Here is a 15,186-nt window from a genome sequence, read left to right on the forward strand (position 1 = left end):
CTTTGTTGATAACATGGAAGTAGTAGGAATATTAGGAAAAAGATGATCAAGTAATGCTCGAGTTCTTGATTTTAAGGGAAATTAAAGTTTGGAGTATAGTCAAGCTCAAGAAAATGAATTTTAATAAACTCAGAGCAATTATTAGGAATTAGGAATTTTTAAAAAAGAACACATCAAAAGCACATTTCCAAACAATTTCCAGAATGGAAAAAAAAATAACTGGGAAGATTCTAAAGCAGATCATAAAGTGATTACCTTGGATCCACCTTGAAAACAATGTAGCAATTGTTACAGTCAGCTTGGATTTGCCAATAACAAGTCTTACTAGACTAAGTTTATCTCATTTTCGATTAGGTAAATTCATCAGACTGTGGGACTATATCTTGATTTCAGCAAAGTGTTCTATAACTTTCTAATTAGACAGTTATTTAAGCATGGGCTAGACTTTTTAGTCTGAAAAACAGCTAGATCATCATTTAGAGGATTAAACATGATTACAGTTATGTCGTAGTACAGATTCCAGTACCTGTCTTTCATCTGGTAGACAAAATCTTCCTCAACCCATGTCCCTGCAGCACCATCCGGAGGCTGATATCTCAAATCCAATTCAATATATATCTACAAAGGAAAAGTAAAACTTAGGACTACAAATATTATAAACCCCAAACGTTTGGAGGATTTTTTGTTCAAAAAGCATAGGTCACACAAAAACAAAACTTCATAGAGGATAATAATAATAATATAAATGTATATGTTGCCCAACTCCCAGCAACTCTGGGCAGTTTACAAATTGTTAAGAAAAATTAAAAATAAGAAAACAACACAAATTTAAAAAGAACAAAGATGGCAAACAGACTCAGATGGGAACAAGGAAAAAGAAGAAAAGGGGGCTTCAATCACACTAGTTTTGGGACCCTCCGAAACACCAGTATGGTGGGGGCCATTCAAATCTTGGGGATAATTAACACACAAGCAAATGAAAAGAGAGAGAGAGAGAGAAAATAACAGTAATGAGTAAAATTAGCTGGAGGTTCTTTAAAAGTTCACCCCTGGCACCTCTGGGCAGATGAACTGCCTCTGCAAGGCCTGAAATTGGCTGAAAAGCTCAGATAATCAAAGTAACACATTGCATACTGTAGTCAATCTGTTCCTGGACAATACAGTATCATTTCTGCATTCAGAAAATGGGATGTTCATCTCTGAGTAGAAAACCCCCTGTATTTCAAAAACTAGTATATTAGAAAAAAGACTAGTTCATATCATAAATGTATTTATTTTTCTCTGTATATGGATCTTTTTTTAAAACAGCAACAACAATCTGGGGCTGGAATTTTAATCATACTATAAAATAGTACAATGGCAATTTATGTCATGTCCTGTTGCTTGTGTTCAGTGTAACAATAGGTGTATAATGAACCATTGCCTATGCATATTGAGACTTATGATCCAAGTTCTAAAGAAAATCTCTCCCATAACATTTGAAGGATCTCTGTTCAGGAGAAAGCATACTTAAACACATATTCAATAAACATGAGAATAATTTTATCAAATTAGTTATTGAGCACCATCTTTTCTATCTGCAAACAATCTCCAAAGCATTGTAAACTCAACTTGTATTTTCCCCACTTGTACTCATCATCTGCACATTGAAAGGGATCCAACATAATATTGTCTATATATTTGTGAGCCTTCAGTCAATTACTGTTAACCCTGAGTTAGCCAATAATGGTTCTCAGAGAATACAAGCTAATTAGCATTAATTATCTCTGCTTTAGAATTGCCAAATTCTAAATTGCTCAGTTGCTGAGTTCACTGCTCCAGCTTCCAGCACTCCATGTAATTACACACAGCCCTCCCCCTTCTTTCATTAAAAAAAAAAAAGCAAAAAAGGCATTTCCCCACACACCATCACCACCATCACAACAACCCCCCCCCATACATAGTCCAGCTATTGGACTACATGCATTTGTCTAGTAATTTGCAAAATAGCCTCCTGATAGCTAGCTAAGAGGATCATTGAGTGGTAAGGTTGAATTCTAAAACAATTATCAAATGTTTTGTTGTTCAGTCACCTCTAACTCTTTGTGACCTAATGAACACGATTTCACCAGGATTATCTGTGAACTTCTTTGAATTCTAGTAAGCTCATGTTTGTATCATCAGTACTTATAACTACCTTATATCTTGTTGCTCTCTTTTTAATTGTGTTTGACTTTTCCAGGCTCCAGGGTCTCCTCCAGTAATTTTTGTCTTAATATTATCTGGCCAAAATATTTAAATTTTAGCTTTATTATTAATGCTTCTGATGAACAATTTAGTTTTATTTCCTCTAGTATGAATGCTTTGTTCTTCTTGAAGTCCAAAGTATTCTCACTAATTGTCTCCAGTACCCACAATTTAAAGACATCTATTTTTCTTTGGTCAGCCTTTCTAAGAGTCCAGTTTCACAGCCAGATGTTAGAATTGAGAAAACGATGGCCAAAACAATACGTACCATTGTGGTAAATGTAATATTTTTGTGCTCAAATATTTTGAGTAGATTAGTTATAGACTTTCTCCTAAATAGTAGGCATCTCTTTATTTAATGGCTACAGTCAGCTATTCTATGAACTTTTAAAACTAGAATGATAAATGTCTGCTACCACTTCAACTTCTCTGCCTGTGGACATAAACTTTCTTTCTTTGTTTGTTTAATGTTGTGCAGCAAACCAGATTTTCCACTCCCTTCTTTCAGCTTCAAGAAATTACTCAAGTCTTTCATACTCCCAGCCATCAAAGTGATATCGTTAACATATCTGAGATGCAACATTTATTTCTTAGGTCCAGCATTCCTCATGATATATTCTGCATATAAGGTAAATAAATAGGATGACAGTATACAACCTTGGCACATGCCTTTTTCAATTTTGAACCATTTAGTTGCTCCATATTTCATTCTAATTCCAATTCCTTTTAATTGTTAACCTTAATTTCTTTGCACTATTTATTTAGACACCACCTCAAAAATTTCACAATTGTATTATATCAACATGCCTGTAAAATATGTTAACTATTACCACATGCTGGAAAATCTCAAAATTCTTCCTTTCACCATAGCATCAGGTGTAAGAGTTAATTCTCACACCGTCACAAAGATGCAGTCTGATACTGGATCAGTCTATTACCAAAACAAGAGATAGGAAGAAATGTCCCTCCCATCCAAAAAAAAGTGTGGTGGGAGAAACAATCACAAGTCCTATTTATAGTGAACCTTGATTTCACTATAAATAGGACTTGCATTTGATACATAGCAGCCACTGGAATTCTTTCATAAATGTTTCATTCTTCTCTCCCACCCTCCTTTTTTTTTTTTTTTACACTAAATCTACTTATAAGAACCTTAGTATCATTGGAAGTTTATTTTTGCAATTTCCAGCCTAGATGTTTGACAGAAGCCTGATAAAAGATCAACGAATCTTATTAACACAAATCCTGAGCTATGGCAGCAATGTTATGCGTGACCAAAACTCTATTTTAGGGCTTCTCTCCAAACTGGGGTGAGTGCATGAAATGAAAGGTGGGAGGCATGAAAGGCACTGCAACACTACAGCAAAACAACTCCAGTTTTACAGAAACTGCACTGCATGCCAGATCAGGTTTAATTGAAGTTGCTGGCTACCACCCATAAAGCCTTCTGTGATTCAAGGCCCTTGTTACCTTCTAATCCAGGTGGATTCTGCCTGGCCAGTCTCCAAAGTGAGGACAGGAGTGCCCACAAGACACTTGGAGAAATATGTTGGAAGAAATATGTTGGAAGATGTATTTCATACAAACTGAAGCCTGGGGGGAAAAGGAGTTTTCCAAGGATAGCCAGGAACTGGAGTTTGCAATGAGTTACTGTGTGATGACTGAGGATATGTTCAGCAGCAGAAAGAGAATAACGTATTTCTGTGGTAGTCTCAAAAGGTCTACCTGAGGTGCTTGGGTCATGCCACTGGTGCATTTTAAGTGTTACCACACTAGCCAAATGACTTACCCCAGTAATGCTGTGGTTTTTGTCAACAAGAGCCTCTCTGATGTTTAGTCGTCCAGACATTACTAACTGATGAAGGCTGATAACTAAGGTGCCAAGTAATCTACAAAAACAAAACCAAGATAAAGGGGGGAAAAGTCTAACAAACAATATCCACATCCTTTGCCTTCTCCCATCTCAATCCTTCTGGTTTGGGTTTGAGTGTTTGATGGAATGATTTGGATTGATCTCATACCTTCATTATGACATTGTTTGTTTTAACCATGGTTTATTGAATAAACCAGAGGCCTATTTCATACATAATGCTAAACCTTGAGCCATAGTTTACAAACACAGTGTTTGGTTTACACATTACCTTAGCTATAGCCAAGCAAATCATATTATGGCGTAGCAAAATGTGTAAACCCATATTATGTTGAAATGGTGGTTAGATAACATCATAGTCCTTCTTCTGTATATAACATGTCCCTAAAAATATAACTTTTTTATCATGCACTGGAGGATGCTACCTACAAAAAGAAAAGCATAAAAGTTTAAATGGGAGAAACTCTAGCAATTCGTTATCTTACAATTGCTTGACTGTTCTCTCTTGGTGATTACATTTTCCACCAGTGTCTTCCATTGCTTCTCCTGCACCCTGGATAGCATGCCCCCACCACCTCAAAAGCGGAAGGCATATCTACTAGAAAAATGGGATGTTTATTTTTAGGGTAGCATGAATTAATGATTAATCATCTAGGTAGTTTTAGTGGTTTCCTGTATGTGTTCAAGTGACTGTAATAAAAAGAGTGTAGTTCTGGGTTAGATATACGCAGGATTTAATGCTTTTTTCTAATTCCAGTTTAGCCAGTTTTTAATACTCTGATATTCAAATACCTAAAATGTAATTTAGATATAATTGTTGTCAGGGTCATGTTAGTTAACTGTGCTTGATATAATTGTGCCAACCAAGGTCCACTCCATTCCACCAAATCATAAAGAATATAATTTGCCTAAAGTGGAGTATAGCAGAAAGATTTTCCCAGTGAGTTATGAACATACCTGTTACTGAACACCTTACTGCAGTTGTAAACTTTAACTATCAGCATTTCTTCCATAATGAACTTCCCATAATGTGGCCAGCGAAAGAGCTAAAAAATGAAATAATGCCAGAATGAATACCAAAAGTTTCTGAAAAGTCCTTTTTCCAGCTGTTTATGTCCAATCTCAACAGATAACAAAAATTGTGAGAGTTTATGCCATAATACATTTCATTTATCTTTCTAATGACAGAACGTTCTAGCATTCCCACACTGAATTATGGACATGTAACATTAGGCTTTTCAGATGCTGTTGGAATTCCCATCAACCCCCACCATCATCATGCTGCCTACAGTTCAAGAGATTTGTAATTCAACAGCAAGCTGCAGGACCACTACCTGCATCCAACAGCAATGAGACATCGTTTGTAGTAATTATCTGCATTCAGTGATTACTACTTTCCTCATTCTGGTGTCCTTTAGATTCACTGAAGCTACAGCATGGTCTTTGAACTATACTGGCTTACAATATTTGAGAAATTATGCAATTATATAGTTTAACAAAAATTAGATTGTATGGCAGAATGGGGTTCTACAGTTAATAATGCAACCCTGCTTTCACCAGATTGTACTACTTCCTACTCTGGAGATGCCTGGGTAGTGTGATGGAGAGATACTTTTCCCCCACACATCAGTGAACTGTGATTATGATTGAAAGTTCAGTCTTCCTGCGGAGTGTGATACTTCCTTACCTCTCCAAAGACTGCTTCCTGGCCACAACGTATCTTCTTTGTTTTCTGGGTAAACCCTTGGGAAAAAAGTACAGTTTGTCCAGCTTTTGAAATACTGGTATGAATTTTCTGTGAAGGAACATACTGTATATCCTTAAAAGAAAACCACATTAAAAAATTGGGATTTTTTGGTAGCCACATGTTATCCTGTGGGGTTCAAATCCTCTCCTGGGAATTAAATTCATAGACCTTTGCACTTTAGATGATCATATACAGTGTGTTAACTTTAGGAGCTATCTAGGTTCTCATGTTCAGTGATTGCAGGAAGGGATATATAGGATCTATCAGAATGGTATTTATGGTCTACCTTCCTTTAAGCTTTCTGAGCAGCGATACAGATGTCATATAACATCATGCCCCCTTGTACGGATTTTACATGATTTCCACCACCACTCCTTGGTCAGAAGTATGTAAAAGTCATGAAATCATCTCCAAGAGTGGAGGTGGAAATCATGTAAAACTCTGTACACATAATTTACTAAAATTGGTCCATTCTACGTGTGTCCACTACATTGAGGTCTGGTAAACTGAGGTTTCACAACTGTCATGCTAATTACCCCTGAGAACTTTTTGGGCAACCAGTTATCTGAAGAGGCTCTATAGTATTTTTTCTTTCATTCCATTGCTATCATTTACAGACTCCAAAGCAGTATATATGCTCTTTCACTTTTATCCCTTAATAGCTATGTGAGGCAGATTCATTTGAGAGTTGGTGAACATTTGAAGGTGAATTTCCCTGACCTAAACCCTAGCCCACCTTTACCCAGCCTGGTGCCTCCAATTTTGTTGGATTATAACTCTCAAAATCCCTGTACAAATGCTGAGAATTTTGAAACTGTAGACCCAATACACTTGGAAGAAATCCAAGTTTGGGAAAATTAAACTACTACACAGAATATAGAGGATGCCTTTGTGCTGAGTCTGTTATGTTCAAAATACACATACAAAAACCAGAGGAAGGGACTCATGTTTTCCAGACCCATTATATCAGGAACTTTAGAAGCAAAAAAACCAGGAGAGAGAAATGATAAGTTGTCAGATGAGATAAATGACCCTATTCTTGATATTAAACTAGGGTTGCATAGCTGTTCAGGTTGAGGTCCACTTGAGGTCACATTCTAAAACAGTAGTGGATGGTCAAGACAACATATAAAAAGTTCATTTTATTTATATTAAATTAAATATAGTTAATATTATTCTCCAGTTGAGTATTTCATAATTTACTCCTACAGTACTTCACATTAAACCATTTGTTTTGGTGATAACTTTTGAACATTTCTGGAGGTTTCATGCAATCTGGCAAATGTGTAGTTCTATAGTAGGAATGACATGGATATATATTTGGGTTCTGAGAGATTTTATAGGTTGTGGAAGCAGAACAAAACACCCATGGAGACAGTGGTCATTCCCCACTAATCAGCATAGCATCTTCTAGAGCCATATCCAATCACTCTTGTGCTAATATAACAGTAATGAAGAGATCATCAGTGGCTGGGTAATGCTAGAAGATGTGATAAGTGGCTAGTGGGGAAATGGCCAAAGATTATGATTAGAATATTATTTAATAATTCACTTCCTCTTTCAGATAGAGAGATGGGAACAAACATCTACTCTAAATATTACACTGCAGTGGAAAATAAAAATGGACACCAGACCATTATCAGCTACTGACTCACCACCAATGGGAAGTTGGAGTTAAATGAAGATGAAGGAGGAAATAACTGCTGACAAAAAAGCTATAAGACATTTCCATTGAATAGCAAATGATCTGTGAAGTGGGTAATCCAAAGTACTAAAATATTGATCAGAACGTGTGCTGAAAAATATGAAGTATCTTAATAGGCTAATTAAACTTATTTGGAAGAGATTACTGTACCTTATATATTTATATTTTTTTTTCTATAGAAGTAACCTTGTAGGAAATACAGAATGGATCTTATTGACATTAAATTCAGAATTCTAGTACTGTTTTTGAAAATTGTGCACTGTTTCCTCTCCAGTGACAAAAGCTGCCAGTTTAAGTCATTAATAGTAGAATTCTATACAAGTCTATTCAGAAATAAACCAGACTGATTGCAACTGGACTTACTCTCAGACAAGTGAGTGTGCCCAGCCTTAATATGTATTCTATGTTCTGGAGTCTGCTTCCATATCTTGCTGGAAGCAGAGCTTGAGGTGGATGTGAAATTTAAGACATAGTTTCAAATTTCAGAAAATAGGGGAAACTGAGGATAGACAGTTCTTTAAAGATCCAAAATCTACAGTGGGGTGATGCTTTTACTAGGATCAGCCAAAATGGCAGAAATGGGCGTGAAGGTTTTCAGGTTCTCCAGAACTCTTTACCCAGTAATCGATCTTAGATTTTTTTCCTTCATTGGCTGGATTCCTCTTCATTTTAATTTAATTTTTTTCTCCTTTTCCTAATATTCCTCCCTCCAATCATGTTTGAATATATATAATATTCCTTTGATAGGATAGTATTCTGACAAAGCGGATTACAGTCTGCAAAACTTTAAACTATAATAAATGTTCCCCTTTAAAGAACTGTAAGACTTGGTTGCTGCTATTGATTTGATTAAGCCTGAATGTGTTCTGCTTGTGTCAGTGAACACACAGATGTGCACACATCCCTAAAAGGAAGGACAAGAGTTCACAGAAAGAATAACTGGCAGGTTCACATATCTTTCTATGTTGTATATAAGCCCTACAAGCTCTTTATCATTAGGAAACATCCGTTACAGAGCTATATTTCAGCTTTCAATAGGACAGAATCTTAAACCACTAGATTTTGCCTTCCCTCTTCCCAAAACCTTGTGTGCATCTCCTTCCACCCACCCCATCTTCCCCCACTCCCTGTCCTCCGCACCTCGAAAGCTGATGTGCACCTGTCTCTCCCCGGTCCCTGGCAGCTGGGAGACCCTCTTGATGCTGATACTCAGGGCCATGGTGCTGCGTGGGCTTGGCTCCGTGCAGGACTGATGGCCTCTGTGTGACGGCCGCTGCCAAAGCAGGGCTCCACCTGTCTCTTCAGTGAGTCAGGCCTGGGGACTTGCCAAGCAGGTTTGGCTGACCAGACTCCACCCGCAAGTCACACATTGTCCAATAATAGTAACTCTGTACAGCGCTGGCAGGTAACCAAGCATCTGCACCCCCAAATCAGGAAGATTGCTTTAGGCACAAACTCAGTTCTTAAGAAATGCAATTACCAGCCCAAAAATAGCAGGTACACAGATTTCAGTGTTGAACTAAAAAAGTAATAATACTGCTTGTCCCCTTTTTAAAAAAGCACCTTGTAACATACTCTGTGTATGTGTGTTGTGATGACTTTTTACCCAGTTATCCCCAAACACTTGATTTAATTCAATTTAATTGGTTGCATTCATAAACTAGACTGGAACTTAGATCTGGACCACCCTTTCCCATCCTAACACCCTCCAGATGGGTTAGGACAGCTCCCAGAATAACCATCCAGCATGTAGCCTGGAAATTCTGGGAACTGTAGTCCCAACACAACTGGAAGGTGTCATGAGGGGAAATAATAATCTATCAATCTTTTTGGGCAGAAACACACATTTGGAATGTTGAGAATGGCTGTTGTCAGTCTGGCTGCCTGGTTGGACAAGCCATCCTTAAGTTCCTCTCCCCATCTCCTCCAGTCTCTCAGACCTACCATCATTTTTCTGGGCAGGAGGAGGCACTTTTCTGAAATAGCAGTTCACATTCCTCATAGTTTTTCCATTTTCTAAAAATTCCTTTTGTGTATACCTGGAGTCAAGCAGCATTCTTACGAAGAAAGATTATTTTGCAGCATACTACTTTCCCATCAAGTCTTACAATGGAACTCACAGACTCCCAGGTTAAGCTTAACCAAGTTATAGGAGCAAATTCTTGTGAGAATGAGGATATTTTGCATGAGTTCTTCCAATCTGATAAAATTTGGGGCAATTCAGAGGAAGGCACCTGGACAGTTTGCCTGTCCCTAGTGTTCAATATTAAAAAAAAAGAAAGAAAGAAAGCTATAGAATTGAGCAGAAAAACATGGAACCAGTGGAATATCAAGTCGAATACAATGCTTCTTTCACATTCCAGGAATACAGGCTGTTTTTAAGTGGTGGAGTATATAATAATTTTTAAAAAAGAAGCTGATATAAAAATACAAATTAAAAATTAGAGGGCATGCTATAATTAGTTTTATTTTTTAAAATTATTATTACTTTTTTAATGTAAGCTATCCAGAGCCACTTAGAGATCGGCGGCCTCTAAATTGTAATTAATTAATTAATTAATTACATGCACAGTACAGTGATAAGTTATTGATATTAAACATTTTTTTCAAAAGGAATAGGAGCCCAATATTAATCAAGGGAGGTGTTCTGGGAGCGCAGTTGTAATAAATAGATATCATCATCATCATCACACTCACCCAAAACACTCTTAATTTCTGCTGCAGCCTATATGTCTGGAGACAAAAAGAAAGAGGACTTACCAGAACCAGCTTTGCTCCTTGCCAAACTCAGCTGGAGTCATAAATCTCCATGAGCAATCAGATGGGCTCATAAAACAGTTTGCAATAACAAAGGTGAAGAGGAAGACCAGACCACAAAGAGCTGGTCAGGAAATCAAGGTGGAAAATATCCAAGGGGTTTTTTTTCCCTCTCTCTCTTTCTCTCTTACTTACTGATGGGCTTACATGAGGGAAGCAAGATTAATAGCCTTCCAAGTGTGGTGCTTACTTCATCCTGTCCTCTTTTAGTTTTTTTCAGGTACTCGCTGATGAAGTACATTCCTGGGAACAAGCTGTGGAAAGTTGAGATGATCAATTTTTCTGGGAAGTTGGCAAGAGCCAAAAAGAACTAAAGCAAACTTTTTTTTTAAGGAAGCTACTTGTGAAATCTTGCTTTCCTTTGATTCCTGGCCTAATGCCCTTCTACTCCCAACAATATCCCCAGTGCTCATGTTGGGAATATTTGCAAATAGAATGCTTGGTTGCAGCACTCTGACATTTTTATTTTCGAAGTACTGTACAGTAAAGATGGTGGAGAGAGTGGAAGCCAACTAAGGCTGTCCTCATGATTGCACATGGAGGTATGTGTGTGCTTTTTGGGGTGGCACTTGGACGGAGCTGAGTTTTTGGACTGCCCAGGATATGTTTGGGCTGTTTGGGCTGGAGGAGCGAGCAGGAGTGAACTGGAGTATAAGCTATGCAGAAGCATGATTGCGCTTGCTGGCCACGTCTACTGTGTGTGCTTATTGTAGACTTGGTTTTTTTTTAATTTGGCTGCAGCTTGGGTTAGTTTTGGAGGACCTGTTCAGGCTGCTTCGGAGGACCGCTTGAGTTTCATGTCAAGCGGGCTGAGGAGCAGGCCAGAGGACAGGCCATTCCTGAGTACAGGCCGCTCCTGTTCTTTTGTCGCTGTGCTTGTGACTCAGTGGCATTTTCTCCCTTTCTGCATCATCTTCTCTGTGCTGGACATTGAGGTGTGGAGGTGTGGGTGGTGGCCGGGGGGCAGGGGAGTGGCAGGCTGCTGTCAACCCCCTCCCCTGCGGAGGCCTTTTGCCTTTCCTCCTGGTAGCCTTAGCTGGAAGAAAGGTTTGGCTTCCATCTAAGACTAAGTGCCTGAGTGCTGGACTGTGGGTTTCCCACTCTGAACTGCCTTCTTCCTCTGGGTGAGAGCCAGAGGAGAAATTGGTTGGGGTGAGTGCAAAGGGAACCCTCTTTTAGCTGGTGGAAGCAGCAAGGGAGGGGTCCTGTGAATGCTAGGGTGTGTGAATGTGTTGTAGTGAGGTGGGGAGGTGATTGCTGGGTACCCTGATGGTGCTGAGAGCTGGTGAAACTAAAATGCCTTGGGACTCCCAGCTTCCCTTCCCAAGGGTGGCTGGTGAGGACAGTGGGAGACTCCCAGCCTTGGGAATTGAGGGGCCAGGATATGGGGTTGGGGCTACCATTGGGAGGATGGGGGTGGGCCAAGGGATTATGGTGGTGACGGGCACAGGGAGATATGGTGGGAGACGGGGAGCGGGCTGTTCTCAGGGAACACAGGACTGTTGTTTTATGCCAGTCTCACGTTCCAGCTCCTCATTCTCAAGTCCTGTCAGCAGATCTTCAGAGGCCCTGGCTTTCAGCTGCTGCTTTTGAATGCCAGGTCAATCTGTAATAAGGCCTTCCTCATTAGTGATTTAATCATTGATGAGAAGGCCAACCTGGCATGTATCATCAAGACCTGGCTGGGTCTGGAAGCGGGGAGGGGGCAGCCCTTTCGGAGATATGACCAGTTGAGTTTCGGGTGTGGCATCAGCCGAGATCTCAGGACAGGGGTGAAGGTGTGGTGGTTATCATCCAGGAAGCTCTTACGGCTTTCAGAGGCACTGTACCCCAAGTCACTGGATGTGAGATCCTGTTCATTGAGTTGGGGTCTAGGGATCAGTTGGGATTGCTGTTGTTGTACCAGCCTCCCTGCTGCACAGCTACCTCCCTGACTGAGCTCCTTGACTCCATTTCTGGGCTAGCAGTGGAGTTCCCCAGACTTATGGTTTTGGGGGACTTCAATCTGCCTTTGCTAGGAGTGGGGTCTGAGGTTGCTCAGGAGTTCATGGCCACCATCACGGCCATGGGCTTATCCCAGATTCATCCAGAGCCCAACATGGGGGGGGGGTCACCAGATCTGGTGTTCCTGTAGGAGCAGTAGCTATGTGATCTGAAATTGGGGGAGCTTTTGGTGTCTCCTTGTCATGGTCAGATCACACTTTGATTACCATGGGATTCTCTAGTGCCACTATCCACTGCAGGGAGGTTGGACCCATTAGATTGGTCTGCCCCGACCAACTAATGGACCCAGATGGGTTCCAGAGGGAGCTGTGGGTTGTTCTTGCTGGTTTGCTGCACGGCCCATCCGAAGTCTTGGTCGTCACTTGGAATAAGGGAGCGGCTGAGGCTTTGGATTGGATTGCGCCCATGCGACCTCTCCCCTCTCGAGGATCCTGACATTCCCCATGGTTTACGGAGGAGTTGAGGGAGATGAAGCAAGAGATGTCTAGAGTATCCCTGGTGCTCAATGAGGGACGAACTCGACTGAACATGGGTTAGAGTTGCTATTAAGGCCTACCTAGTGGCGGTAAGGGCAGTGAAGTGGCAGTACTTCTCCGCCCTTATTGCATCCGCAGATAGCCATCCTATGGCTCTGTTTTGAGTGATACAAGTCCTCCTGGGTAATGGGGGCTCAGAGGACCTCTTATAGGGGTGTGTGGAGGAATTTACTGAGCACCTGTTGGACAAAGTCGCTCTGATTCATTCTCAGTTGGGACGTTGGCCTTGTTGTAGGTCTGGTGGAGATGTCTAGGGAGGAGTCTTGCCCTGTTATCTGGGAACAGTTTGAACCTGTTGGACCTGAGGAAGTGGACAGGGTCAATGCCCTGAGAAATACTTTGCTTGCACTAATACTGTTTGGAAAACACCTCTAATGTTTTTCATAGTATTATTTTCCATGCTTTTTATCATTACATCATGGTTATTCAAAGTCAGACTTACAATCCAGAAGAAACCTGACACCTAACACTTAACTATGTATGTATAACAAGATTTGTTTGATTAGGTAAAAGCATGGTAATATCAGTTCATTATAAACCGACCTTTCATAAGATCCTGTACGGACTACTGAAGAAAATATTGGGCTTGCCTTCAAGCAATTTGATCCATATAGCTCTGGCATGTGCCCTTTCAAAAATTATTCTCAGCCATGATGCTGTATTGATAAATACTTAAACATTGGCTTTCCACTATGCTTTTTGTCCAACAGGACTATAAAAAGCTGAGTAAACTCAAGAGAGATATCGAAGGGAGGTAAGAGTTTTGCTGCATTAGACCAAGGCGGACTGATTCAGAACTTTGATACCCTGAGTATCCACCCAGCTGCTTCTTAGAAATCCAGAAAAACAATTAACAAGGTAACAATCTTTCTCAGATGTGTTCTGTTTAGTGGAATTTTGCTTGCCTAAAAAGGTGGTTCCATTTAACAATTTTAAGTAACCTGTTGGCACAACTATCTTCCACAAATTTATCTGATCTCATTTTTAAACACTAATTGCCATCACATCTTGTGGGAGTGGATAAGCTGCTAGGGTAAGTTTATTTACATTGCTGTATCTCAATTGTGGCATTTTTTTATTTGAATATTCTTTATGTTTGAAAAAAGAAGTTAAGACTTTTGAAGGGGTGAAAAAAAATTCTGGAGATTTTGCACATTTGGAAAACTACTTGAAGCAATCAATTGGTGGTATCCACAGAAGGGAGTGTTAAAAAAAAATCAAGATGGTGATTGGAGCTGCACAGTTGAAGTCCCACATCTTGTACACAGATATAACATTGACATATGTACAAAAGGGGTGGGACTTTGACTGCCATCTTGATTTTTTGTCTCTCTCCCCTCAATCCCTGCAAATGTCAGTGCAACCAATAGCTCAAAATTGTGCCAAAGTCATCACACTTGATTGGAAAATCCAGTGAGTTTAACAGCCCCTATGCTTACTAGAGACAAGTAAAACAACTAACGGAGACTTCATCGGCCAGAAATATGCTGTGGAACTTCATTCCAGCCACTCCCCAAATCAGCATAGAGTCTTATGCCAAAGGAGAAGGCAGTCATATGAGTCATATCAAAAGCACACAGCAATAATCAATGTCTGATGAACTAATTTGAATCTTGTGCTACAAACTTTTTGTCACCTTTTGGAACAGGCCTTGCCAAACTGTATTTCGCAGGGCATAAACTTTTCAACTGAGAACCACTAGCAGGCATGAAATGCTTATACTTAACTGATACACAGCAAATCCACTTTGGTTTGTAGGACTGCTAAAATAGAAGCCAGATCCTTCTTGGTATATACACTGTGGGTATGTTCACTTGTAATTCCTTATTGGTTAGACACTATCACTATTCTTCCCCCCAAGTTCTGCTGTGCAGCCTCATTGTGGTGGGGGTAGGGGTGTTCTTGGGAGGAATGAGTAAAGAATGTCTGGAGTGCATGCCAAGAGTATATTACCCAAGCAGTGGGTAATGATTTCCAAATAAATTCTTTAAAATCAGACAATGTGATTTTCTGGATTTCCCCCCCCCCCCCCATTTTGTCTCTCATAGTTGAGGTATACCTATGATGAAAATTACAGGCCTCTCTCATCTTTTTAAGTGGGAGAACTTGCACAATTGGTGGCTGACTAAATACTTTTTTGCTCCACAGGAAAGCTGCACATAAAAACAATTGTCAGCTTCTCCTCCATGGAGTTCTGCTAAGTTTTCTTAAAATAAACCTATTTACTAAGGTAGGACACATTCTAGTGTATTTGTTTCGGCCAGAAATTTTTTAGAAGCAG

General features: G+C 39.8%; 1 protein-coding gene across 2 annotated transcripts in view; it reads right to left on the minus strand.

Annotated features, from left to right (window-relative positions):
- The window catches only part of LOC103060450 (fer-1-like protein 4), a 62,891-nt gene extending 54,105 nt beyond the window's left edge, over nucleotides 1-8,786 (minus strand). For both annotated transcript variants that reach the window (XR_015798432.1, XM_025167159.2), the window contains exons 1-5: nucleotides 8,689-8,786; nucleotides 5,784-5,839; nucleotides 5,054-5,142; nucleotides 4,016-4,115; nucleotides 527-618 (exon numbers count right to left, since the gene is read on the minus strand). Coding sequence is in view for 1 of the 2 variants with exons in the window: in XM_025167159.2 (XP_025022927.1) it covers nucleotides 527-618; nucleotides 4,016-4,115; nucleotides 5,054-5,142; nucleotides 5,784-5,839; nucleotides 8,689-8,767 (416 nt within the window). In the remaining variant the exon portion in view is untranslated. The remainder of the gene's footprint in view (nucleotides 1-526; nucleotides 619-4,015; nucleotides 4,116-5,053; nucleotides 5,143-5,783; nucleotides 5,840-8,688) is intronic.
- Nucleotides 8,787-15,186: the final 6,400 nt, after the last annotated feature.

This window comes from Python bivittatus, unplaced genomic scaffold (assembly GCF_059951505.1).
Source record: "Python bivittatus isolate LINGU-HERP-01145 unplaced genomic scaffold, Pbiv_v1 ctg000700_np1212, whole genome shotgun sequence".
NCBI classification, from domain to species: domain Eukaryota; kingdom Metazoa; phylum Chordata; class Lepidosauria; order Squamata; family Pythonidae; genus Python; species Python bivittatus.